Below are 27,446 nucleotides of genomic sequence, written 5' to 3' on the forward strand. Positions count from 1 at the left end.
TTCACGGGGTTAACACTTACACATCATTTCTTGTTGACTGTTGTTCCTGGAAGAGAGTTGTAGTTTTAATGCCGACAAAGCGGAGAGGCTGCTTGTCTTTTCAAATTCAGTGGAGAGTTTTCAGCTTTCAAATCTTCTCTGATCTCGGCTCTGTTCACGGAGCGGCTCGGTGTGTAGCGGCTCGGTGTGTAGCGGCTCGGTGTGTAGCGGCTGCTGCTGAGCAGGGCGACATTGTTATTGGTCTGATAGAAGCAGGAGAAGTGACAGCAGGTGATGCCTCTCAGAGCCGCCGCTCAGACTGACGCAACAATGATCCCCTCAGCCTTGAGAGTTCTTGTTTGTGTCTGTTTGTCTCGTTGTTTGCTTTTTAACTCGCCGCTGTCTGTGTTTCTGCCTTAATAATTTCTCAACCAGCTTCTTTTTTTCTTTTTTACTCGTTTCGGCCCTCCTTGTTCTCACTGTATGCTTTATGACTCCCCCCTTGTCTGTATGCTTGGTTGACTTGTATTAGAGTAATTAAAAGCAGCGGGCCATTGTGTGGGAGTATATGCATGTCTAATTCCCCGTTGTGAGAAGGTACCGGAGTAGAGAGTTTAATTAAGCTCTTTTCATGCATCTTATCGGGAGTGTGGCTCTTTACGTAACAAGAATCTTGGGTGTTTTGGTCCATCTTGTTGTAAAACAGACGGCTGATGTAGCTGTGTGGTCCGCTCCTATGAGAGGACTCTAACTGGTTCTCTGGCCTCTTTCTGCTCCAGGTCCTTCCTCACACTCAGCCTTAACACACACACACACACACACGCCCACACACGCACACACACACACACACATGCACACTCTCTAACTGACAACGAGACAATCCGTCACAGTGTCGCTTTCCAAGAGGTAGCAGGTGTGAAAAGGCTTGTCGTGATTGCAGGCTCACTCTTACCCAGAAGCCCAGAATAATTCACACCATCATCTTGCAACAACAACGAAAAAAACCCCAAAAAAAAACAAAAGCACAGAAGTGTCTTTTTAAATCTTGACACATATTTTTGTAACCGTGACAGATTTTAACGGTAACGGGACATTGTATTCACCAGCTTTCTGTTGTGCAATTCTCTAGTTTTATTTGTAAAAGTAAATCATCTTTCTATTTGATGATTGTGCACTACATTGTACACATAAAATCCCACTAAAATTCATGAAGGTGTGTTTGTAGCATCATAAAATGTTGAGAAAAACCCTAAGGAATATGAATACTTTTTGCCAATACTCTGGTGCAGGATTCCCACAAAAAGTTTGGTTTTCCAGGCCTGAACACTCAAACACGTTCATATAGAGCTCATCTACAACGCATACACATTTCCAGGTGGTGTGTACCAAGATGCACTGCTGTGTTTAAGACAACTGGTCTCCCCTGTCATCTCTGTTGACAGACTTCGGCTATCAGAGTTCCCTGTGATGGAGGAGTAAGAGAAAACCATAATACTGCCTTATCTTGGCTTCTTATACTTTTCTCACATTCATTCTGTATTTTTTCCCCTCAAAACCTTTTCTTCCTGTTTTCCTCCAAAGGTATCTCACCGTTTCACACATTAATTTCATTTTTTTCTCTGTCATTTCCGTTGTTTATCGACTTTTGTGACCTTCATGCTTCCTTCCTGTGCCTTAGAGACTTCTTGGATTTTTTTCCGCTCTTGTGCCTTGAGGTTTCTTTTGTGATTGTGTTTTTAACACGGACTACGGAACAGGTCCGATTCTCTTTATGTGCTCTCTGCCTGAGCTGCCGTCATTAACCGTGTCCTTATGAGACCTCTGCGGCGGCCATTGAAGTGTTACAGGAGGACTCAAAGAAACGTGTGGTTGCAGGGAAATGAGATGAAATAAACGAGCGAAGGTTGTTCTGACCTTCCCTCGAGAGAAAGCTGATGGATAAAGAACCTGTCAGAAAGTAGGAAAGGTTGCATAGCAGCAGAAAGCGAAGGGAAATGCACTCATATTCTGACCAGACTAATCCATCCTGCAAGCTGAAGGAAACAACCTTTTTCAAAGCAGGTTGTTCTTTCATAACCCTGTTTGTTTTTATGAGATCATATTTATGACTGGTTAAACACAGAGTAGCAGTCACATGATTTAGTCCAGAATTTAAATAGAAAAGTATAAGAAATTACTCCGTTGGTCTCCCATTATATCCAATTATTAACCTGCCTGCCAGCATAGTGTTAGTGTGACATTTTTTCAGTGAAAAACTTGAAAAACCTATAGATGAAATTGTTTTCTAAGATAATAAAATTAGCAGATAGTTCAATGATTATTGATAGGCTCATTGACATATCTGTTTTTTTCCCTTTGGAATCGGTTTGCGGATCAAAATCGATCTTAACTCCGACAAATGTGTTCACATTACGACTGATGGGTTGAATACCAAACGCAACTGAACGGGTTGCAGATCTTCTTACTAAATTGGTTCTGTGGCTTCAAACCACCACAAAGCCACCACAGGTTTCCTGTTACTACAAATACAGCTCCTGTTCTCCAGGCCTCTACAATGTACCACAGACAAGCTGCAATAAAAGCCTAAAAATATAACGCCTTGTCAACAGTCTCTAAATATAATCAGGCCTGACTTTTTATTAATAGCTTCAAACTTTTGATTGGAAGTCATCTTACTTTCCCACCTTCTCATCGTGTTATTCTTAGACTATAGCGACAGTTTATTGTTTCTCTGTCACACTGGAGTACGGTGAGTCTTAGGAGTTGTTTAGGAGCCAAAATAAAAGCTGTGTTTGATATTAAAAAGCTCCCCATCCTGTAGCTTTCAATTCAGTCCCTCTTTTCATAAATGACACATTTTGATGACTGCTGTCTTCTGACAGGACGGATATTTAAATGAGACATTGTTAACGGGCCATGGTGTTGGCTACGGCAGCAGTCGGAGTTTTGATTTCCATCACGCTGTTCTAGAAACAAACATCCCGCTGTGCAGCTCCAATGTAGAGGCAGACCTGCCTCTAAAAATACCTTCACACACTCTGAAGAGTCAAACAACCCCATCTGCCTCGTTTCATCTTATTTCCTTCTACTTCAACTTTCTGCTTTCCATTATTACAAGCTATCACATAGTTTAGCAAGCACTCTGTTCATCACCCAGATGTTTGCTGCATGACCTGACTCCGCTTTGGCGTTTGTTTCTGTAAAACAGAAAAAAAAAACTTTGATGGGGTTTTTGTTCAGAGTGAATATGGCCTGGATTCATTCGTCTTGGGGAATAAACACAAGCTGGTGAAATATTAATCTGCCAGTTGTTGTTCCCGCATTGCTCATTAAGCCAGGGTTAATTGTCTTTCTGACTGCAATGGGGGGAAAAAATGGTCTCTCTGGGCGAGCAAATCACACCAAAATAAAACTCGAGAGTGGAGCTAGAGCTGCAGATTACTCGGACGAAAAGGTTCAGTAAGATGGTGTGTGTTTCCTTAAATGAGTGGATTAATTAACTCACCTAACTTCAATCATTCTGTGTAGTTTGTATTTTTTATTTCAAGCTCCTACTTTCCTCTATTCTGATCTTCATACAGTAAAATAAATAAAATATTGTTTGATTAATAGGTGAAGGATTTTGAATGCAGGCCAGCCAGTTTAGCGCACATCCTCTTTTTATTGCTGAGCTCTTTATGTTGGAAATGGAGCAGTACTCTCCAAAATTCAGATCTCCCTTATTTGGATGATTTTCGTTCCCTCTTTGTGGCTTTGCCTCCCTTCTCCCTTCCTAATAAATTTCTTGTGTCTAAGCAGATAAACAGTATTTCAAAATAGCTTATGTTTAATAAACAATAATTAATTTGGTGTTAAGAGATGAGCGATTTTTTTTTTTTTTCTGATAACAAACTGCCACGAAGTATAAATCAGATTTTTACCTTTGTGTTGAAAGTCTGTTGCCATCAATGACAAAAAATAAAAATTTTAGCTTTTCTGCCAAATTCACCTACTGCACAATTCTTGTTAAAATAAGTAGCATTTCCAAAGAGCAGAACAAATCTTGTGTTTTTTGAACAACAACAATATTTGTTGTTAATCTGTTGCTAAGAGATGAGTGTGTTTTCTGGTAACCTAGTGCCATGAAGTAAACATCAGATTTTTACTTTGGAGATATTTGTGTGTGTAGTAGTTTTTTACTCCGTCTCCAGGTTTTATTCTTAATGTTCACGTTAAAAAGAGTACGCTGACCTTTGAATTTTCCAAATTTTACATTCCTTACTCGCCTCCATTTTCCTGCAGTCCTTGTCTGGTCTTTAATAGATATCTGCTGGAAATCCCTATAAAAAGGGAATGAAGTCCCATAACGTGTCGAGAAGAAACATTCAATGGATTGACTGCCATAAATATTTCAGCAGATGAAACCTTGGATGAATAATTTAGCTTAGAGTCCCACTTTGTCCCTCAGCTATAGAATCTTGATCCGGTCGCAAAGAACACTTACAAATTTTTCACTTTTTCTTGATAAAATCACTTGAACCTGCTCTCTTCTTACGTTAATCTTCCTCTCCAGGCTTTATCCATTGTTGTGAATTGATTTTCCTTTTTTTTCCTTTTACATATAAACTGTATCTACTCCCCTTGGGCTATATGTAGTTGGGCTATTTATGTAAGAGGAAGATGGATTTCCTCTCTGCAACACTGTGAAAGACCCAACCATCCTTTCACTCACACATAAGCATTATTCTGATCTTTGCAAACACACACAAGACAGTTTTGTCGCTTTTTTCTCTTTGTTATGTAAGCTGTGCTCACTCTCCCTCATGTAGCCTGAATAAGCAGCCCTATTTAGCTTTTAGCACCCAACGCTGAATGCCTTGGATCGGTTCTGGTGTTGCTCTGCTTGCCTGAATGCTGCGTTAGGATTGTGACCATTTCATTTGCCAGGAAAAACCCAAATGTATTTACTAAAAAAGAAAAACAAGCTAGTGAAGAAAAAAATCATAAGCATTTCTAGTTATTAAGTACAAGTTCCAGCATATAGCATATAGACAAATAGACTTGGAAAAATACAAGAAATTAAGCACAAATGCATATTAATCAAACAACTCAAAAGAAACAAAAACCATTGCTTAATTTACAAGTTTAAAATATTAAATGGGTATTTTTAAATGAGGTTTTTGTGGCGTATTTATGAGTAGTAAGTATTTTTCACTGGAAAGTCAACTATCTAATATTTAGAGCCATCTGCTTTGCCTCTTACAGTAACAGATGTTGCTGGATGATAAATTGTCCCAAAACTTATTGCGATAAATGATAAAATGATAAAATTGAGACCATTTTCAAATAATATAATGGTAATGGCATAATAATAATAATGCAAGAACACATTCTCAAAGTTCAATCAACTTTAAATGTTAGTGAACATTTAAACACTGGAACTGGAAGACATTTGAAATATCCAGAATAAATAAAGAAAACAACAGAAGCAACAAATAAAATTAATATGAAGTCTGTGTAAATAAAATTATCTTTAAAAAAAAAAAAGGGTAGTTGAGATCAAAGCATCAGACTGAAGACTTTTATCGCTCAGTTTTTGGTGAAAAGAGAGCAAAAATAAAAACCATAAATCAAGCAAATAAAGTTATTGAGTTTATTTTAATTTATCATGCAATTAACTGATATATTTTTTATTAATCAATAAAAAAACTAGTCTATTAACACAACTTAAGCTAAAAGTGTAGATGAGCACACTGTTAAATATTTTTTCCCACAAATTTAAAACCAAGATATAGTAGCATAAAATCTGGTAACACATTTGCATTTTCCAACTTTTTCACTTGATGTTGCTTAATCCTAAACTTTGCAATAAATCAGGCTTCTCTATTTAATTGTTTTGTAGAGTGGACTGTATTACAGATGTAGCAGTATCAACATTAATCAAAGTTCACCCTTGCATGCCCAAAGTTACTTAAATTAATTAAAAAGCTGTTTGCTGAGTCTGAAGCTGTCTTCATATTTAAAATGGGCATCTGTCCAGTATATTAATGATTAATTATCTGTAATCATTATAAATTATTTTAAAATGTCATACTAAATTGCAGCTGAGCAGCAAAATTAGCTATAGCTGTCCTAGCAGGACTTTGGTTACTTCCTGCTGCCTCAGCAAACAATAAAACTTGATAAATTTCAGAAAATGCAAACCGTGTTCTCACACTGCGCAGTCATTTAGCATCTACTTGCATCACTAAGTCCCATAAATCAATTGCCTTGCAGAGATGGTGTTGATATCAGCCATCTGTTGTGGGGTATGGGTAATGTTGCACACAACCACAAAGGGCCCCTGTGTGTTTCTGAGACTCCAGAAAGTGTGAGGATTCCCACAGAGTTGGCAAAAAGTGGAGCTGAACCGCTTTCTTGTTATAAGTGTGTTCGAAATCAAAAAGTTGTTAAAAAATTAGCCTTCCTCAAACTTTTTTTTTGTCCCATTGTATAAATCTTGGATAAATCCTTCCATTTTTCCATTGTTCGTCTGTCTGTCCGTTTCATGCATTTAGCCCTCCATCTCTCTTCCTTCCAGTTTCCATATTTAAAAAATGGCCTCTTCACAAATATTTGAATTTGAGTTAAAAACCATTGTCTTCTCTAGACTTTTTTCAAACTTTCTGTTGTTTTAACCTTTCGTTGTCTTTAAAAGTCTTTCAAGTACAAACTTATAAAAATGCACGTCTCCTTCTGAGTCTCATCATCGCCCCGACGTGTTAATTATTCTGAATTGTGACTTTTCTTGTAATAAAACCAGGCCCACTCTGAAAATAACCAGATTTTCACACATTGTTGTCTTCTCTTCTCTCCCACTATCCTGCCACTCGGCTCATTTAAACACTTTTGTTTTATCTCTGCTCTTTTCTTTTTTTACCAGTATATATGTCTGCGAAGATGCCTGTGTGTTTGCTTCAGAATCGCAGCTCTATTCCTTTGTTTGAGCTACATCTGGCAGCTCTCTTATCTTAACTCTCATGGAGATTCTACTATATCTTCAAATGTTAGCTTTTCCTTCATCCTCCCTCCTTCCATTCACACATCTATTCTTGTCTTCTTGTCATCAGAAACTCCAGATTTCATCTACCGCATAATGAATTGTTGCCGTGAATGTAATGGAAACTCGCTGGAGGCGTTAGCTTTAGCCGTGTTCCAGTTGATGTGACAGTAAACCTAATCAGATAATTTTACTGAAATTATCTGATTAGATAATCAGATAATTGTCTAATCAGATAAAACTGCCCCTACCTTGAGTTTATTTAAAACTAGGTTAAAAATCTTTTTATTTGAAGTTGCCTATTCTTAAAATTTTTTATTCTATTCGTTCTCTATATTTAAAATTTTTTAATGTTTACTTTGTCTATTTTTGTGTTTAGTTTATTTTATTCTTGTATGTTGTTTTTAACTTTTTTGTACAAGCACTTTGAATTGTCTCCGGCTGAAAGGTGCTATATCAAAAGAGTTGCCTTCCCTTTTACATCCACACTTAACTACTGCAAGTCACAAGCTTTAACAGTTTTAGGATGATTTTTATATATTTTTTTAAAATTTGTCTCCCAGAGTACACAAAATGCATACATTTGAACCTTTATTTAGAAGCATAATTTAGGTGTATGGTTCTATTTATTTGCATAAATATGGCTGACCTTGGCTTGAAGAAATGCACCATCGCTGCTGCATGCTTGCATTTGCTGGTTTTGGTAATTATTTCTCATCAGAAAGTCTAAAAGGGTGTGATTTAGCGTCCCTAGTGTGTGTATCTATATTTACGAGTCATGCAGAAATGTGAAATTACTTTAACTAGATGTCATGAAGACTCTCTTTAAGCCTTGAGCGTAGCTTTGATGTTCAACTAAACATCTGACAATTTCATCATGGTAGGTAAACACTAAACATCTTGAGGTGGGTGTGAAATACCAGCAGTTATTCTTTGCTCCCTCTCTTTGGATGTGGTATATTTCACAAATGCATTGAAGTTTTAATATCCTTTTCACTGATTTAAAAAAAAAAATTTTATGAGCAAAGTCCATGTTTTTCTACAATAAAATTTCCAGGGTGTTCAGTAAAAATAAAGCTTACAAAGTTGCAATAATAAGATTAAAAATATATAAAACCAGTAACAGATGGATGATGAAACGTTCACTCACAGACATTTGTGTAGCTGTTAAATTATATGAAATCAATTCCACTCAAACATCTGAAATATAGTCCAGTGTTTTTTATTTCATATTTTGTCACAATAAAACCACAAACTTCATAGCATTTTATTTGGAAACGTATAGAATAGGCCAACAAAAGTTTGTGTTTTTATCCTTTTTTTTACTTGGGAAACATAAAAAAATGTGTTATGAATTTGTATTCAGGCTCTTTAATATGATATCTTCAATTTACAACCGTAGTAGCAGTAAACACAGTTACCCGTGTGTAATTTAATCAAGGCACATTTAATAGATCTACCACAGCTGCTCTGGGAAGTGAGACAGAAGATAGTCAGACTTGATTGGACGATGGATGGAGTCACATTTATTTCCTCTCCTCTGTTTTGCTGTTTTCCTGTTTGTGGAAATGGAGGAGCTCGCCTCCCATGTTAAATAGATTTACACAGTCGGCATCACACAGGCTTTACAACTAGAACGCTCCAGTAAAAGCTTCAACCCACTGATGTGACTCATGTTTTTTTTTTTTATGTAGCTGGAAGAGGTTGCAGTCCCCTGCTTTGATGTGACATTATCATGCTAAATATTGTCAAAGATGAGCGTCTGCAAACACACTCATCCCCAGCCATCAATGATTGACTTGATGTGCCTTTGATTTTTCCCGGTGAGACTGAGCTGCTGTGCAAAAAATGTCGGCTTTAAGCACAGATTAAACCGAATTGGTGAGGGAAGCCGAGGGGGAATGTGAGCTTCTCCATGTGCGTTTGTGCTACCCGATGTTACAAATCCATCCTGGTCCGTTTTTATATACCTCCTAAAGCTCTCATGTGGAGTTTTCTTCAATTAATAAGTGTGTTGTAGCAGATATGGAATTATATGTTGGCATTCATCATTGTTGGTTACATTAAGAAGAGGAAGAAATACCTCAGAGTCACCTGTTATGTTGAAAAGTATGTTTAATTCAAGTTATTCCATATCTAAAAAGCTGAACGATGGAATCGCTTCAATGTACTTCACTGTAAAAGTTTGGAAATATTGAAAATGAAGTGATTCTCTCTTCTCTGTGTTGCATCCAGTGGTGGAACGTGGCGAGAGGTGAATCCCTGCAGACGTTTTATCCGACAGGAAGCGCCCTCAAGAAGATCCACGTGTCGCCCGACTTCTCCACCTTCGTCACCATCGACAACATCGGTATCCTCTACATCCTAAAGAGGGTAGCATGAGGACAGGACAAGTGCAATCACAATAACAAATCACTACTATTCAGAAAAATGTGTAGCAGCAAGAGCAAGTTTACATGTTTTCTCTTCACCGTTATTAGTCAAACATGAGCCATTATCTGGAAGGTATTGCAGTAAATACCAGCTTATCAAGTTCTTTGGTACTACTTGACTTTAATGTTGTGTTTAGAGATGCACCAGTCAGAGATTTGTGGTAGATTGCTGAACTCAGGGTTCTGTGAAACCTATTTCCACTTGTTTATATTTCTCATTTAATATTTCTCTCTAGCAGTCAGATCATTTGTATCAGGGAGTGGAAATGGTGCAGCAAAGCAAGATTTATATAATTGAAAATAAAACTACGATGGCTTCTTTAGACTCTTGAATCAATGGCTGGCATTGTTAATGTGAACTGCATTCTCTGTGTGATTTTTGGGATTTCCGTTAGCTGGCCAACATTTTCTAATCTAGCAAATTTCAGCGTTTAAGAAACAAAAATTAAATGCTTGACAGAATTGAACAAAGCGACTTTACTACTGAAGTTTTGCTTTGCATCAATTTGCTACCTGGAGGCAGGTACAAACTGGCTTCCTGCACATCAGTGCTTCCTTCAGTAACAACTTCCACACCGAAGAGTGTTGTGAGCACAATCTAATGGGTGTCATGTATGGAGCATTGTGAAAAGATCAGATTTTTGAGTTTACAGTCAAACTGAAAATGATCTGATTCAAACCATTTGTACCTCTCTGGTGCCTCTCTGCTTGTGAGGATGTTAAACCTAAACACTAAAACAAGTTGGAAGAATAAAAAAGGATCTTTACAAATATATATACATATTGAGAGAATATCAGTATGGAGATAAAAAAATATATGATCCATGCGTCTTAACTGTGAATAATAAATGTTAATCACTTTTTTCTTTATTTTGGGAACTTGGTGTGAAAGCAATCTTTCTGACTGTTCTTGCATGTCATTACCATTTGATTGGAAATGGTTTTAAATTGTTCATATATGCATAAATAAGTAAATGTTTCATGTTTCATCTCTAAACTTTACCTTCAGTATAAATTATGTTTCGCCTTTAATTTCCACTTCTGCCTTAATGTTAAAGAGAGTTACTGGCATTACAGGAGCATGTTTTGTATAAGTTTATTCTGCCTTTTCAGGTCCACCAGCCGGCATGAAACTTTTGGTGCAATTTGACGCACATTAAAAATAAATGGTATGGGGAAAGTTTTAATGATTTAAAAACATTTAAAATTGCATTCACTCAGAGCCAGGGGGACTATCTGTACTTGGAAAGCGTTTGTTCATTTGAGCTTGGATCAAAGGTAAATGTTTCATACAGGGGGGAAAAAAACGTGATTTATAATTTATAGGGAAGTTGTGATTCATGCTGTGCTTTTATAATGTTTTCTACCACTTTGTCAGCTCTGAATCCCATGTTTTATGCCTATTTTTAAACTTTTTCTTATTCTGAGCACTTTGAAGTGAAAGTTACAATCTTTCAGGAGGCCTTTCTGTAACTTTTAAACTGTTAAACCTGCTGTAGTAACTGCGTATTCTTGGAAGGAGTCCGTTTTTAAGCTACATTTGAGATGTAGAAAATTAATAATAGTAATAATTAAGTGCATTTTAAAATTAGTGTCTGATTGGTGCGTTGAAAATTTTCTGGTTAGTTTTCTTATCATATTTCTACACATCTTTATCCTAATATATTGATACTGTTTACTGGTGGTTAAAAGATTGTAATTTATTCAGGATTAAACTACATCAATTGTTGTACCTTGTGCTTGTCTTTATTGATCTGGATTGTTCCTATAGTCATAATCCCGCTCTAGGAAGATGTTAAGATGGTCTGGTAAAGTTGTTTCATTCCCCAAATGATATATTTGTGTTGCATTTAGCAAATTGTTTTGGTTATCCTAACCTAATGACTTAATGTTTGAAAATGGCAACAACCTTTTATACAGTTTGTAAATATCTGGTTTCTACTGTACACTATCTATGGGTGAGTAAAATCCCAAACAACTCATGATGTGGATCATTGAAATCTGCCATGAATAGATCAAATATGGTCTCAATGAATGCCAAAAAACATTTATTTAGACCAGAATGAATCACTTTATTTTGTACATTTAACACAATGCTACCATTTTAAAGAATATTCCTTCAAAGTTAAAGAATTTCTGCAATTTTTTCTTTCAGTAAGTCTCTCCATGAGGATTCAAATACTGCAGCAGAGTTTCTGACAGGAGTTAGAAAGACATCAGTACACATAGTCCCAAAGATCTTATACAATCTTATTTCAGCACTGCAGATTGAATTAAATCCCCAAAAGCAGAACCCTCAAGTTTTTGCCTCTTATAGAACCAGCTTCAAGTTTAGATAGGAAAATATTATCTTTACTTCTAATTTTGCTCCAAAATTATTTCCCAAAGCTGCTCTGTGTTCTCTCAGTGTGCCTTACTGCAGCCATTTCTGTGTTTATACTCACCCTCATACTGTTCGCTCTGTTTTTCTCGTCTTCATGTGCCCTCTCTGCAACTGGTCGAAACAGATGGCGGCACCTTGTTTTTTTTGGCCCACTTTCTGTGAGAAGTTTTAAATTTAGGGATGAAGTGAGAGCTAAACCAGGACCAGATAATTACAAGGTAAAAGCCATAATCTGTACCCTCTTTTTAAGCACATTGCTCTTTCTGGGACTTGCCATAAAAATACATGTTGATCTAAAATATAAAAACAGAAATTCTACAGCATGAGAAAATTTACATTCTAAGAAAAACAAACTGTCATTATTAAAAATAGCATCGGTTTAAAAGAAAAAGTGCAACTGAGTAGGCTAATTTAAAAAATTTAAAATGGAGATTATTTGCTATATTTGTTCTGATGGGCTTTTAAATACTTATTTATGAACAATTACATGTCTTAAAATACACATTTTAGTGAAAAATCAACGCAATAAGACTTAGGAGTTTTACATTAAAATTTCAATAAAGTTTCAACTGCGCATGCGCAAATGTAACAGCAACGAGGAAGCCACGGTTGTTGGTTGGTTTGGCAAAATTTGAGGAACAAACCGCAAATTAGCAACTACATTCCGTTCCGAGCATAACTGGGACTAAAGAAACAAAGTGCCGGAAGAAAGTAAGTTTTCCGCTGTAAATTAGTAAGATGACTAAAGCTAATTCTGGCCACACCTGGGGCCTCACGCATAAAAGAGTGCGCAGTTTTCACACTAAAACTTGGCGTAGGCAAAAATGTAGAAAAGTGCGGTACCGGTACTACAAAGTGCTCCTCAATTACGCGGCCCACCTTTGCGCAGCTACTTATATACATGTGATTGCTTACACACATTGATCACCTTAAAAATAATCAAACCTGTTGATTATTTTTAATCAGCAAGTTTGAGTTAATCTGCTGATGCAACCCTGTTTTCTTCTTTTAGTGAGAATGAAATTACCCCGCAGATGCATTTTATGACCAATGCGTTACCTCTTTATGAGACAAAAACTGAGGAAAAGTATTATTTACATTTGAGCAAGGTTTTCACATACCTTTATTTTTAATTTTCTTTATTTTGAGTGCTTATTGTCTGAGGATAAATGCGGTTCAGTTTCATCGTTTACATTGAAACAATAAATATTAAAATCATGAAAAACATCGGGTTTGGTGCTTCTTGGTCTAAATAACACCGAATGTAGTCAGATTTCAGTGTTTTTAGGTGACTTTTGACGCTTTGTAGGTTGATATTGTCCACAGAAAAAGTTTGCGTGACTCCCGCACATTTTCACGCCAGCGAAAAGGTGCGGGTATATTTACGCAAACTTTGACGCAAAGTTCATTTTTATATATGCCGACTTGTGCTATATGGCGCAGCACATTTTTTGTGCACATGCACGCTTTATGCATGAGACCCATGAACACTATGTTGGCTAATGAAATGAAAACACACATGGAGGTAAGACAGCTTGGTTTATTGTATTGAAATGTTTAATTTGTACATTTTACCTGTGGTTTTGGGTCAGCTGAAGTTTTTGGTCTTTGCTGTTGTTGACGTGTGACGCTAACTTTGCACGTATTTGCTGGTTTTAGAGGATTATAATGGCTGAAAGCAGATTTTTAATGCAGTACTTTAATTTTATAATATAGGCATTATGTTTCAACCTCAAACTGAAATGTTTTTGTTGGGATTTTATGTGAAAGAAAAACACAACCTAACATAATTGTTGCGAGGTGGAAGAAAAGTAAAATAATGCAGTTGTTTTGTTATAATGCATGTTTTGTTATGTTTAAATAATCTGAAAAGTGTGGTGTGCATTTAGTTTAAATGGTTTTCAGGCATACATAAATATGGAAAAACATAGCAAAAATATAAAAATATTTTTTTTCCTTATTTCTGCCCATCCTTTCATGCTAGTGTCTGCCCTTCTTTTTTGTTTGTATTTTAACTTTTCTTCCTCTCTTCTTCTTCTCTTGTGCCTTTACTGATTTTCTTGCATGTTTTTTGTAAGAAAAATATGCAGCAATCTTGTTGACAGTTTAAAGTTTTTAGCCGCCTCTTTTCTTAGTCTTGCATAGCTCTGTCCAATATTTCAATAAAATATATTTCAGTTTGTAGCTTTAAAATGCAGATTTGAATCTAAGATACTGGGATTGTTGATTTACTCTATTTTGAATTGTAATGGTTGAATGTTTTGCACTTGACTTTAGGTGAACATTTGACAAAAATTTTGCTTCTTTTTGTCGATTATTGAAGCTATGATTTTAGTTATTAATACTTGAATAATTAGACTGAATTAGAGTAAAACATCATGACTATAATGAATCTTAACCTTCTGAATGGTTTGCTATGAAATATTTTCTTCTAAATGTGCAGGATGCACATTATATATGATTTGCTATAAACTAATGTTAATTAAACCAACTCCTATTAAGTGCTTGTAAAAGACGGGAATCAATGACAAACTACCAAGTTGGAGCTTAAAATGTTGTTGTACATGTTTGTTTTTAAAAAGCAGTCGTAGGAAAATGAATCCAGACTATTTCTGTAGAGTTGTTCCAGGGTAAAACATGGCTGCCATGACCTTGCCTCCTGTTTTCTACGATGAGAACCAGCTAAATAAATCTGTCCTGCATAAATTTAGAAAGTCGATGAGCTGACACACACACACACACACACACACACACGCAGCAGCAGTGTGTGTTATCTGGTCAAAACAGGACCACATTAGTTGCCTACTCCCTGACACTGAACTCGGAGCCATTTATCTTGGGGGGTCTCTGGTTACTGTTGCTGCACTTAGAGCATTGCGACTGTCAGATTTGGGAAACTGTATCAGCCACGGTGCAGCCCTCTGAGCAGATACATGACGGGGGAATGAAAAGTTGATGTGTGTGTCGCTTTATTTACTGTTGTTTGTGGAGTGATAAATAGTCATGGGTGTTATGCTGCATTGTAGATTCGGTGCGATACACGATAGGCTTAAGTTTGAATGATTCAGAGTGTGCTGTGATGCTCAGACAGATACTATGCACTTGTTTTTTTCAGAGGATTTTCTTTTCATTCACAAGGCAACAGGAGAAATAAGTGAGAATGTTTACTTGGTTCTGATTAGATCTTGTTTGCTGTTCACACCGTTTGTGTGATTCTAGTTTTTTCTTTCTATAAAGTTGGAGGAATACTGATTTATGCAACTTTTTCCCCACTTCTTCTTTTGTCAGTTTACCTCAATCATTCATTCATTCACACCCTTTGAATTCTCAACTGAAGTGGTGTTCAGTTTCTAAGGCCTGGCTGAGGTGTCTGTACTAACCTCATTAATTCAGCTTATTCTCGCCTAATTAATCTTTGACAAAGTAATTACAGCTATCTGGAGTTACCAACACCGTGCTCCCTCCATAGATGCAGCAATCTCAGATGTTTGTTGTGGTGTAAAAAGCTGATGCAATGCAAATTAAGTTTGCATTTAATTGTGATGCAGAGAAAATTAATATCTTGAAGTTACAATTTGATACGTTTTAAATAGGGAAGCACCATATTTTCGGCATTGTATCAGTATCTGCTGATATTAGCTGTAAAATTTAATATAACTCACAAATATAAAAGCTGTTGTTTTTATATGATGAACAAGTGACAATGAGTGTTTGAGTGTTGACATTGTCTTAGAGAGAGCGAATGTCATAAATAAATTTGACATTAAGCATAATGAAAGTTGAAAGCGTTACATCATTTTCAGCCTACATTTGCATTTGGTAGCTTGCTAAATTGACAAAGATAATGCAGTATTTTATTTCCACAGTAGAGAAAGCCATATAGTTTCAGTAAGTAGGTATTGGACCAAAATATCGGCATTGGTATCGGTTATCAGTTATCGGCCAAATGAGTTTTAGTATATCAACATATAGGCTAAAAATCCCAGATTGTGCATCTCTAGTTTTAAATTTGATTTACAAACTTATTTTAAATTCAGATTCTAATATCCACCTGGAAAACATGTTTATTTAAAAAAAAAAATGCTTCAGCTAAGTTAATTAGTCTCTCGAGCAGCAGTGAGTTTTCAGAAATGCAGAATAATAGAAAAGGATTTAAAAAGGTTTTGTTTCTAGCTTTCTGTCTGCTGTCTAACACCTATTCTGCTCTCTTTTTGTCCCGCTCACTCACACATTCTCATTAATTTTTCAGTGTTTGCTATCTCTCAAGCTGGTGGCTTTGCAAACTATTATACATGTAGATTATATAGCAGCCAACCAATCACAATGGCACCTGTGTAAAATAGTCACACATTTATCCAGGTATGCAAATTCTCAGAGGAGATGGTTATGATTGCAACAAGTGGGTCATTTTATAATGTATCCATTATCCTGGTCAATTTTCATGATTCTCATAAGCTAAATTCAACAAACTAAGTAATTAAGCTAATTTGTTAGTGAATATTTTAAATGCAAAAACTAACTTGACAAAATAGGGTTTTGTTCTATGAAAATATAACAAAAAATATATTTTCTTCACTCAATAAGAGTAACTAAATTTAGCTCCCTTTGGGATAAACATGATAAATAGGGTTTCCCTCACTGTATTATAAGCCTGGTGGGTCACCAGGCTTTACTTGTGCCCCCACCAGGCTTAATATTGCTTATTTTTTAATGTTTGTGTTTTTTAAGACTTCATGGTTGGTGTTCAGATATTAATCTTCCAATAACACATAATTACCAAGTGATATTTTCAAATTTCTTGTCAATTTAAAAAAAAATTTAACTGAAAAACAGACGGGCCGCTGGATGAATGACTGCTGAGCGCCCAGCCACCAGGCTCAGCATATTTTCTGGGAGAAACCTTGTTAAATCCAAATCAGTTTTCTCCTTTTCTTGTATTTTTTGTGTCTAAACAAGTTGTGGAATCGATCAGATTTGTCGTTCATGTTTAATTTTGGTTTGTTTATTACAAACGTAGGCTAAAAGTACACACCTTTGGTTGATATTTAAGACAATTTGCTGTTCAGTTCTGGAAATTAATGTATGTATAAGAGGAAATTAAAACATAATTTAGATCACTCTGTTTGAAAGCTCTTCTGTATTTAGCCTGAGATTAAATTTTGTGAGTCTGCTTTAGTATTTACCATGAATTCAAAGGGTAATCAGTTACTAAAATATAAAAACTTTGTTGCTACTAACTTTTTTTTTGTAGGAAGATTTAACTTTGTTGGTAATAATTCTGCCCTAATCAAACAACACTGTGCCGGTGGCCAAATTTGTATTTTTGTTGATTTGCAGTCAGATTAGGGGTCAAAATCATTGGAGGGGCTGCTTTGAACACCTCTTGTTGAATACTTGAATTACTTGTTGACATGTTGTTGCAAATGGTACTAAATGGGTCATGACAATAACAGGATTTATGGGTTTCATGCTGGTCAGTAGAGCATTTCAAATGTTACAGGATGCATCAGGCTTATATCATTTGGACTATACCTGGTATCAGTGATCACTATTCACATGAATTCCTCACCTACGTTGTATCACACAGACACAGTGCTGTCCTTCTGCTCCGGGTCCATTCAGTCTGAGAACCGTGTTGAGTGCCGGGTCACAGCAGCATAATTCCCTGGTGTTGTTTGACCCCGTTTTGCTGTTGCACTCCAACCCCGTGTGGATGTGGGTGCATATGTGCATGATCTGTTTCCTGACCTTGGCCAAGGATCGGTTCCTGTTTCTGTCAGCTGTTAGCTCAGCTGCACGCCACCTTTATTGCTTTCCCGCATCGAGCCAGAGGGCTCAGAGCCAGTGCTTGTCACTGTTTGGCTGCTTCCCATTTCTCCTTAGCTGTTTCACTTTACCTCACTCATCTGCCCAGATAGTGTGGACTACTTTAAGAAACTCAGGCAATTGGACTAAGAAATGACACAAATGCAGACATGACTTTTCGATATCCTCCTGAAGTGGGGCGCTGTATCGGAGGCAGAACTGGAAGAGGTCCCAGAAAGAGCAGATGCTGTGATCTCCCGTTTCTCCTCTGGTCTGTAGCTGTTGCTGCCGGACCAGCAGCTTCCACACTGACGCCACAGGAAGCGAGGCAAAAGGATGAGACGGCTTACCTCCTCCACAGCCATCCAAAAAACAATCAATGAAATTATACCTGTACATAGGCCTGTCATGGTAACACATTTTGCTGGACGATGAATCGATAAACTATCCCAGAACTTATTGCGATAACATTGTTGTTTTGAGAACATTTTCAAGTAATAGTGGCATAAAAATGCAAGAACACATTCTCAAGTATCAATCCACTTTAAATTCTAATGAACATTTAAACACTGGAACTTGAAGACTTTTGAAATATTCAGAATAAATAAAGAAATCAACAAAAACAAAAAATAAATTATGAAGTTTCTGTAAACAAAATTACCTTTCAAAAAAAGAGATAGTTGAGACCAAATCACTAGACTGAAGACTTATACTATACTATGACATTTTCGACGTCATAATATGACGTTTTTCCAGATTTTCGACGTCATAGTATAATATGTCATTTATTTCGACTTTTTGACATCATAATATGACGTTTTTCCAGATTTTTGACGTCATAGTATAATATGTCATTTATTTCGACATTTTCGACATCATAATATAGTATTTCATTTTTTTAGACATTTTCAACGTCATAGTATAGTATGTCATTTTTTTCTGACATTTTCGACATCCTAGTAGTATGTCATTTTTTTCAAACTTTTCGACGTCATAGTATAGTTGGTCATTTTTTCAACATTTTCGACGTCATAGTATAGTATTACATTTTTTTGGACATTTTCGACATAGTATAGTATTTCATTTTTTTGGACATTTTCGGACTCAGTATAGCATGTCATTTTTTTTACTTTTTCGACGTCATAATATAGTATTTCATTTTTTGGGACATTTTTGACGTCATGGTACAGCATGTCATGTATTTCGACATTTTCAAAGTCATAGTATATAGTATGTAATTTTTTTCGATGTCATAGTATAGTATGTCATTTTTTCCGACATTTTCAACGTCATAGTATAGTATGTAGTTTTTTGCTCATTTTCGACATCATAGTATAGTATGTCGTTTTTTCGACATTTTCGACGTCATAGTATATATAGTATGTCGTTTTTTGCACATTTTCGACGTCATAGTATAGTATGTAGTTTTTTCTGCCAATTTTGACGTCATAGTATAGTATGTCGTTTTTTGCACATTTTTGACGTCCTAGTATAGTATGTCGTTTTTTGCTCATTCGACGTCACAGTATTGTATGTCATTTTTGGGACGTTTTCGATGTCATAGTATAGCATGTCATTTTTTTTGACATTTTCGACGTCATAGTATAGTATGTCGTTTTTTACACATTTTCGACGTCATAGTATAGTATGTCGTTTTTTGCCCATTTTCGACGTCATAGTATAGTATGTCGTTTTTTCTGCCAATTTTGACGTCATAGTATAGTATGTCATTTTGGGACTTTTTCGATGTCAAAGTATAGTTTGTCGTTTTTTTCACATTTTCGACGTCATAGTATAGTATGTCGTTTTTTTGCTCATTTTCGACGTCATAGTATAGTATGTCGTTTTTTTGCTCATTTTCGACGTCATAGTATGGTATGTCGTTTTTTACACATTTTCGACGTCATAGTATAGTATGTCGTTTTTTGCACATTTTCGATGTCACAGTATAGTATGTCGTTTTTTGCTCATTTTCGACGTCATAGTATAGTATGTCGTTTTTTCGACATTTTCGACATCATAGTATAGTATGTAGTTTTTTGCTCATTTTCGACATCATAGTATAGTGTCGTTTTTTCGACATTTTCGACGTCATAGTATAGTATGTCGTTTATTGCACATTTTCGACGTCATAGTATAGTATGTAGTTTTTTCTGCCAATTTTGACGTCATAGTATAGTATGTCGTTTTTTGCACATTTTCGACGTCATAGTATAGTATGTCGTTTTTTCTGCCAATTTTGAGGTCATAGTATAGTATGTCATTTTGGGACTTTTTCGATGTCAAAGTATAGTTTGTCGTTTTTTGCTCATTTTCGACGTCACAGTATAGTATGTCATTTTTGGGACTTTTTCGATGTCATAGTATAGCATGTCGTTTTTTTCACATTTTCGACGTCATAGTATAGTATGTCGTTTTTTGCACATTTTCGACGTCATAGTATAGTATGTCGTTTTTTCGACATTTTCGACATCATAGTATAGTATGTAGTTTTTTGCTCATTTTCGACATCATAGTATAGTATGTCGTTTTTTTGCTCATTTTCGACGTCATAGTATGGTATGTCGTTTTTTACACATTTTCGACGTCATAGTATAGTATGTCGTTTTTTGCACATTTTCGATGTCACAGTATAGTATGTCGTTTTTTGCTCATTTTCGACGTCACAGTATAGTATGTCATTTTTGGGACTTTTTCGATGTCATAGTATAGCATGTCGTTTTTTTCACATTTTCGACGTCATAGTATAGTATGTCGTTTTTTCTGCCAATTTTTACGTCATAGTATAGTATGTCGTTTTTTCGACATTTTCGACATCATAGTATAGTATGTAGTTTTTTGCTCATTTTCGACATCATAGTATAGTATGTCGTTTTTTCGACATTTTCGACGTCATAGTATAGTATGTCGTTTATTGCACATTTTCGACGTCATAGTATAGTATGTAGTTTTTTCTGCCAATTTTGACGTCATAGTATAGTATGTCGTTTTTTGCACATTTTCGACGTCATAGTATAGTATGTCGTTTTTTCTGCCAATTTTGAGGTCATAGTATAGTATGTCATTTTGGGACTTTTTCGATGTCAAAGTATAGTTTGTCGTTTTTTGCTCATTTTCGACGTCATGTCGTATTCATTTTGGGACATTTTCAACGTCATAGTATAGCATGTCATTTTTTTGCACATTTTCGACGTCATAGTATAGCATGTCATTTTTTTGCACATTTTCGACGTCATAGTATAGTATGTCGTTTTTTTTATATGTTTTCGACGTCATAGTATAGTATGTCGTTTTTTCTGCCAATTTTGAGGTCATAGTATAGTATGTCATTTTGGGACTTTTTCGATGTCAAAGTATAGTTTGTCGTTTTTTGCTCATTTTCGACGTCACAGTATAGTATGTCATTTTTGGGACTTTTTCGATGTCATAGTATAGCATGTCGTTTTTTTCACATTTTCGACGTCATAGTATAGTATGTCGTTTTTTTGCTCATTTTCGACGTCATAGTATAGTATGTCGTTTTTTTCGACATTTTCGACATCATAGTATAGTATGTCGTTTTTTGCACATTTTCGACATCATAGTATAGTATGTCGTTTTTTTCGACATTTTCGACGTCATAGTATAGTATGTAGTTTTTTGCTCATTTTCGACATCATAGTATAGTATGTCGTTTTTTCGACATTTTCGACGTCATAGTATAGTATGTCGTTTATTGCACATTTTCGACGTCATAGTATAGTATGTAGTTTTTTCTGCCAATTTTGACGTCATAGTATAGTATGTCGTTTTTTGCACATTTTCGACGTCATAGTATAGTATGTCGTTTTTTCTGCCAATTTTGAGGTCATAGTATAGTATGTCATTTTGGGACTTTTTCGATGTCAAAGTATAGTTTGTCGTTTTTTGCTCATTTTCGACGTCACAGTATAGTATGTCATTTTTGGGACTTTTTCGATGTCATAGTATAGCATGTCGTTTTTTTCACATTTTCGACGTCATAGTATAGTATGTCGTTTTTTTGCACATTTTCGACGTCATAGTATAGTATGTCGTTTTTTGCACATTTTCGACGTTATAGTATAGTATGTAGTTTTTTGCTAATTTTCGACATCATAGTATAGTATGTCGTTTTTCCGACATTTTTGACGTTATCGTATAGTATATGCGTTTATTGCACATTTTACGTCATAGTATAGTATGTAGTTTTTTCTGCCAATTTTGACGTCATAGTATAGTATGTCGTTTTTTGCACATTTTCGACGTCATAGTATAGTATGTCGTTTTTTCTGCCAATTTTGAGGTCATAGTATAGTATGTCATTTTGGGACTTTTTCGATGTCAAAGTATAGTTTGTCGTTTTTTGCTCATTTTCGACGTCACAGTATAGTATGTCATTTTTGGGACTTTTTCGACGTCATAGTATAGTATGTCGTTTTTTTCACATTTTCGACGTCATAGTATAGTATGTCGTTTTTTACATGTTTTCGACGTCATAGTATAGTATGTCGTTTTTTACATGTTTTCGACGTCATAGTATAGTATGTCGTTTTTTACCTGTTTTAAACATCATAGTATAGTATGTCGTTTTTTCGACATTTTCGACGTCATAGTATAGTATGTCGTTTATTGCACATTTTCGACGTCATAGTATAGTATGTAGTTTTTTCTGCCAATTTTGACGTCATAGTATAGTATGTCATTTTGGGACTTTTTCGATGTCAAAGTATAGTTTGTCGTTTTTTTCACATTTTCGACGTCATAGTATGGTATGTCGTTTTTTACACATTTTCGACGTCATAGTATAGTATGTCGTTTTTTGCACATTTTTGACGTCCTAGTATAGTATGTCGTTTTTTGCTCATTTTCGACGTCACAGTATTGTATGTCATTTTGGGGCGTTTTTATGTCATAGTATAGCATGTCATTTTTTGACATTTTCACGTCATAGTATAGTATACGTTTTTTGCTCATTTTAAGCGTCACAGTATAGTATGTCGTTTTTTGCACATTTTAACGTCATAGTATAGTATGTCATTTTGGGACTTTTCGATGTCAAAGTATAGTTTGTCGTTTTTTCACATTTCCGACGTCATAGTATAGTGTCGTTTTTTGCTCATTTTCGACGTCATAGTATAGTATGTCGTTTTTTGCACATTTTCGACGTCATAGTATAGTATGTCATTTTTTCCGACATTTTCGACGTCACAGTATAGTATGTCATTTTTTCTGTCTTTTTTGACGTCATAGTATAGTATGTCATTTTTTCTGTATTTTTTGACGTCATAGTATAGTATGTCGTTTTATGCACATTTTCGACGTCATAGTATAGTATGTCGTTTTTTGCACATTTTCGACGTCATAGTATAGTATGTCGTTTTTTGCACATTTTCGACGTCATAGTATAGTATGTCGTTTTTTCTGCCAATTGTGACGTCATAGTATAGTATGTCATTTTGGGACTTTTTCGATGTCAAAGTATAGTTTGTCGTTTTTTTCACATTTTCGACGTCATAGTATAGTATGTCGTTTTTTTGCTCATTTTCGACGTCATAGTATAGTATGTCGTTTTTTGCACATTTTTGACGTCCTAGTATAGTATGTCGTTTTTTGCTCATTTTCGACGTCACAGTATTGTATGTCATTTTTGGGACGTTTTCGATGTCATAGTATAGCATGTCATTTTTTTTGACATTTTCGACGTCATAGTATAGTATGTCGTTTTTACACATTTTCGACGTCATAGTATAGTATGTCGTTTTTTGCCCATTTTCGACGTCATAGTATAGTATGTCGTTTTTTCTGCCAATTTTGACGTCATAGTATAGTATGTCATTTTGGGACTTTTTCGACGTCATAGTATAGTATGTCGTTTTTTTGACATTTTCAACGTCATAGTATAGCATGTCATTTTTTTGCACATTTTCGACGTCATAGTATAGTATGTCGTTTTTTTGTATGTTTTCGACGTCATAGTATAGCATGTCATTTTTTTGCACATTTTCGACGTCATAGTATAGTATGTCGTTTTTTGCACATTTTCGACGTCATAGTATAGTATGTCGTTTTTTCTGCCAATTGTGACGTCATAGTATAGTATGTCATTTTGGGACTTTTTCGATGTCAAAGTATAGTTTGTCGTTTTTTTCACATTTTCGACGTCATAGTATAGTATGTAGTTTTTTGCTCATTTTCGACGTCACAGTATAGTATGGTTTTTTTACATTTTACGTCCTAGTATAGTATGTATATGCGTTTTTGCTCATTTCGACGTCATAGTATAGTATGTCATTTTTTTGCACATTTTCGACGTCATAGTATAGCATGTCATTTTTTGGATATTTTCGACGTCATAGTATAGTATGTCGTTTTTTACATGTTTTCGACGTCATAGTATAGTATGTCATTTTTTTCACATTTTCGACGTCATAGTATAGTATGTCGTTTTTTCTGCCAATTTTTACGTCATAGTATAGTATGTCATTTTGGGACTTTTTCGATGTCAAAGTATAGTTTGTCTTTTTTTTCACATTTTGGACGTCATAGTATAGTATGTCGTTTTTTTGCTCATTTTCGACGTCATAGGATAGTATGTCGTTTTTTTGCTCATTTTCGACGTCATAGTATAGTATGTCGTTTTTTCTGCCAATTTTGACGTCATAGTATAGTATGTCATTTTGGGACTTTTTCGATGTCAAAGTATAGTTTGTCTTTTTTTGCACATTTTCGACGTCATAGTATAGTATGTCGTTTTTTTGCTCATTTTCGACGTCACAGTATAGTATGTCGTTTTTTGCACATTTTCGACGTCATAGTATAGTATGTCATTTTGGGACTTTTTCGATGTCAAAGTATAGTTTGTCGTTTTTTTCACATTTTCGACGTCATAGTATAGTATGTCGTTTTTTTGCTCATTTTCAACGTCATAGTATAGTATGTCGTTTTTTGCACATTTTCGATGTCATAGTATAGTATGTCATTTTTTCCGACATTTTCGACGTCACAGTATAGTATGTCATTTTTTCTGTCTTTTTTGACGTCATAGTATAGTATGTCATTTTTTCTGTATTTTTTGACGTCATAGTATAGTATGTCGTTTTTTGCACATTTTCGACGTCATAGTATAGTATGTCGTTTTTTGCACATTTTCGACGTCATAGTATAGTATGTCGTTTTTTGCACATTTTCGACGTCATAGTATAGTATGTCGTTTTTTCTGCCAATTGTGACGTCATAGTATAGTATGTCATTTTGGGACTTTTTCGATGTCAAAGTATAGTTTGTCGTTTTTTTCACATTTTCGACGTCATAGTATAGTATGTCGTTTTTTGCTCATTTTCGACGTCATAGTATAGTATGTCGTTTTTTCCTCATTTTCGACGTCACAGTATAGTATGTCATTTTTGGGACTTTTTTGACGTCATAGTATAGCATGTCATTTTTTTCACATTTTCGACGTCATAGTATAGTATGTCATTTTTTTCTGTCTTTTTTGACGTCATAGTATAGTATGTCATTTTTCTGTCTTTTAGCGTCATAGTATAGTATGTCATTTTGGGACTTTTTTGATGTCATAGTATAGAATATGTTTTTGCACATTTTATTTAGTATATAGTATATAGTATGTCGTTTTTTGCACATTTTCGACGTCATAGTATAGTATGTCGTTTTTTCCTCATTTTCGACGTCACAGTATAGTATGTCATTTTTGGGACTTTTTTGACGTCATAGTATAGCATGTCATTTTTTTCACATTTTCGACATCATAGTATAGTATGTCGTTTTTTGCACATTTTCGACGTCATAGTATAGTATGTCGTTTTTTTGCTCATTTTCGACGTCATAGTATAGTATGTCGTTTTTTGCACATTTTTGACGTCCTAGTATAGTATGTCGTTTTTTGCTCATTTTCGACGTCACAGTATTGTATGTCATTTTTGGGACGTTTTCGATGTCATAGTATAGCATGTCATTTTTTTTGACATTTTCGACGTCATAGTATAGTATGTCGTTTTTACACATTTTCGACGTCATAGTATAGTATGTCGTTTTTTGCCCATTTTCGACGTCATAGTATAGTATGTCGTTTTTTCTGCCAATTTTGACGTCATAGTATAGTATGTCATTTTGGGACTTTTTCGATGTCAAAGTATAGTTTGTCGTTTTTTTCACATTTTCGACGTCATAGTATAGTATGTCGTTTTTTTGCTCATTTTCGACGTCATAGTATAGTATGTCGTTTTTTCTGTATTTTTTGACGTCATAGTATAGTATGTCGTTTTATGCACATTTTCGACGTCATAGTATAGTATGTCGTTTTTTGCACATTTTCGACGTCATAGTATAGTATGTCGTTTTTTGCACATTTTCGACGTCATAGTATAGTATGTCGTTTTTTCTGCCAATTGTGACGTCATAGTATAGTATGTCATTTTGGGACTTTTTCGATGTCAAAGTATAGTTTGTCGTTTTTTTCACATTTTCGACGTCATAGTATAGTATGTCGTTTTTTTGCTCATTTTCGACGTCATAGTATAGTATGTCGTTTTTTGCACATTTTTGACGTCCTAGTATAGTATGTCGTTTTTTGCTCATTTTCGACGTCACAGTATTGTATGTCATTTTTGGGACGTTTTCGATGTCATAGTATAGCATGTCATTTTTTTTGACATTTTCGACGTCATAGTATAGTATGTCGTTTTTACACATTTTCGACGTCATAGTATAGTATGTCGTTTTTTTGCTCATTTTCGACGTCATAGTATAGTATGTCGTTTTTTCTGCCAATTTTGACGTCATAGTATAGTATGTCATTTTGGGACTTTTTCGATGTCAAAGTATAGTTTGTCGTTTTTTTCACATTTTCGACGTCATAGTATAGTATGTCGTTTTTTTGCTCATTTTCGACGTCATAGTATAGTATGTCGTTTTTTCCTCATTTTCGACATCACAGTATAGTATGTCATTTTTGGGACTTTTTCGACGTCATAGTATAGCATGTCATTTTTTTTTACATTTTCCACGTCATAGTATAGTATGTCATTTTTTCTGTCTTTTTTGACGTCATAGTATAGTATGTCATTTTTTCTGTCTTTTTTGACGTCATAGTATAGTATGTCATTTTGGGACTTTTTCGATGTCAAAGTATAGTTTGTCGTTTTTTGCTCATTTTCGACGTCACAGTATAGTATGTCATTTTTGGGACTTTTTCGATGTCATAGTATAGCATGTCGTTTTTTTCACATTTTCGACGTCATAGTATAGTATGTCGTTTTTTTGCTCATTTTCGACGTCATAGTATAGTATGTCGTTTTTTCGACATTTTCGACGTCATAGTATAGTATGTAGTTTTTTGCTCATTTTCGACATCATAGTATAGTATGTCGTTTTTTCGACATTTTCGACGTCATAGTATAGTATGTCGTTTTTTGCACATTTTCGACGTCATAGTATAGTATGTAGTTTTTTCTGCCAATTTTGACGTCATAGTATAGTATGTCGTTTTTTGCACATTTTCGACGTCATAGTATAGTATGTCGTTTTTTCTGCCAATTTTGAGGTCATAGTATAGTATGTCATTTTGGGACTTTTTCGATGTCAAAGTATAGTTTGTCGTTTTTTGCTCATTTTCGACGTCACAGTATAGTATGTCATTTTTGGGACTTTTTCGATGTCATAGTATAGCATGTCGTTTTTTCTGCCAATTTTTACGTCATAGTATAGTATGTCATTTTGGGACTTTTTCGATGTCAAAGTATAGTTTGTCTTTTTTTTCACATTTTGGACGTCATAGTATAGTATGTCGTTTTTTTGCTCATTTTCGACGTCA

General features: G+C 35.1%; 1 protein-coding gene and 1 long non-coding RNA gene across 3 annotated transcripts in view; one reads left to right on the top strand and one right to left on the bottom strand.

The window, feature by feature from the left end:
• apaf1 (apoptotic peptidase activating factor 1) overlaps positions 1-11,158 on the top strand; it is a 33,523-nt gene extending 22,365 nt beyond the window's left edge. For both annotated transcript variants that reach the window (XM_044107726.1, XM_044107727.1), the window contains one exon: positions 9,233-11,158. In XM_044107726.1, coding sequence (XP_043963661.1) covers positions 9,233-9,379 — 147 coding nt within the window. In that variant the 3' untranslated portion in view covers positions 9,380-11,158. The remainder of the gene's footprint in view (positions 1-9,232) is intronic.
• On the bottom strand, positions 9,237-17,955 carry LOC122826178. The gene is made up of 3 exons (XR_006369745.1): positions 17,382-17,955; positions 11,874-11,968; positions 9,237-9,361 (listed from the first exon to the last, which is right to left on the bottom strand). It is a non-coding gene; the product is annotated as an uncharacterized LOC122826178 (long non-coding RNA).
• Positions 17,956-27,446: the final 9,491 nt, after the last annotated feature.

This window comes from Gambusia affinis, linkage group LG23, assembly GCF_019740435.1.
Source record: "Gambusia affinis linkage group LG23, SWU_Gaff_1.0, whole genome shotgun sequence".
Classification (NCBI taxonomy): Eukaryota; Metazoa; Chordata; class Actinopteri; order Cyprinodontiformes; family Poeciliidae; genus Gambusia; species Gambusia affinis.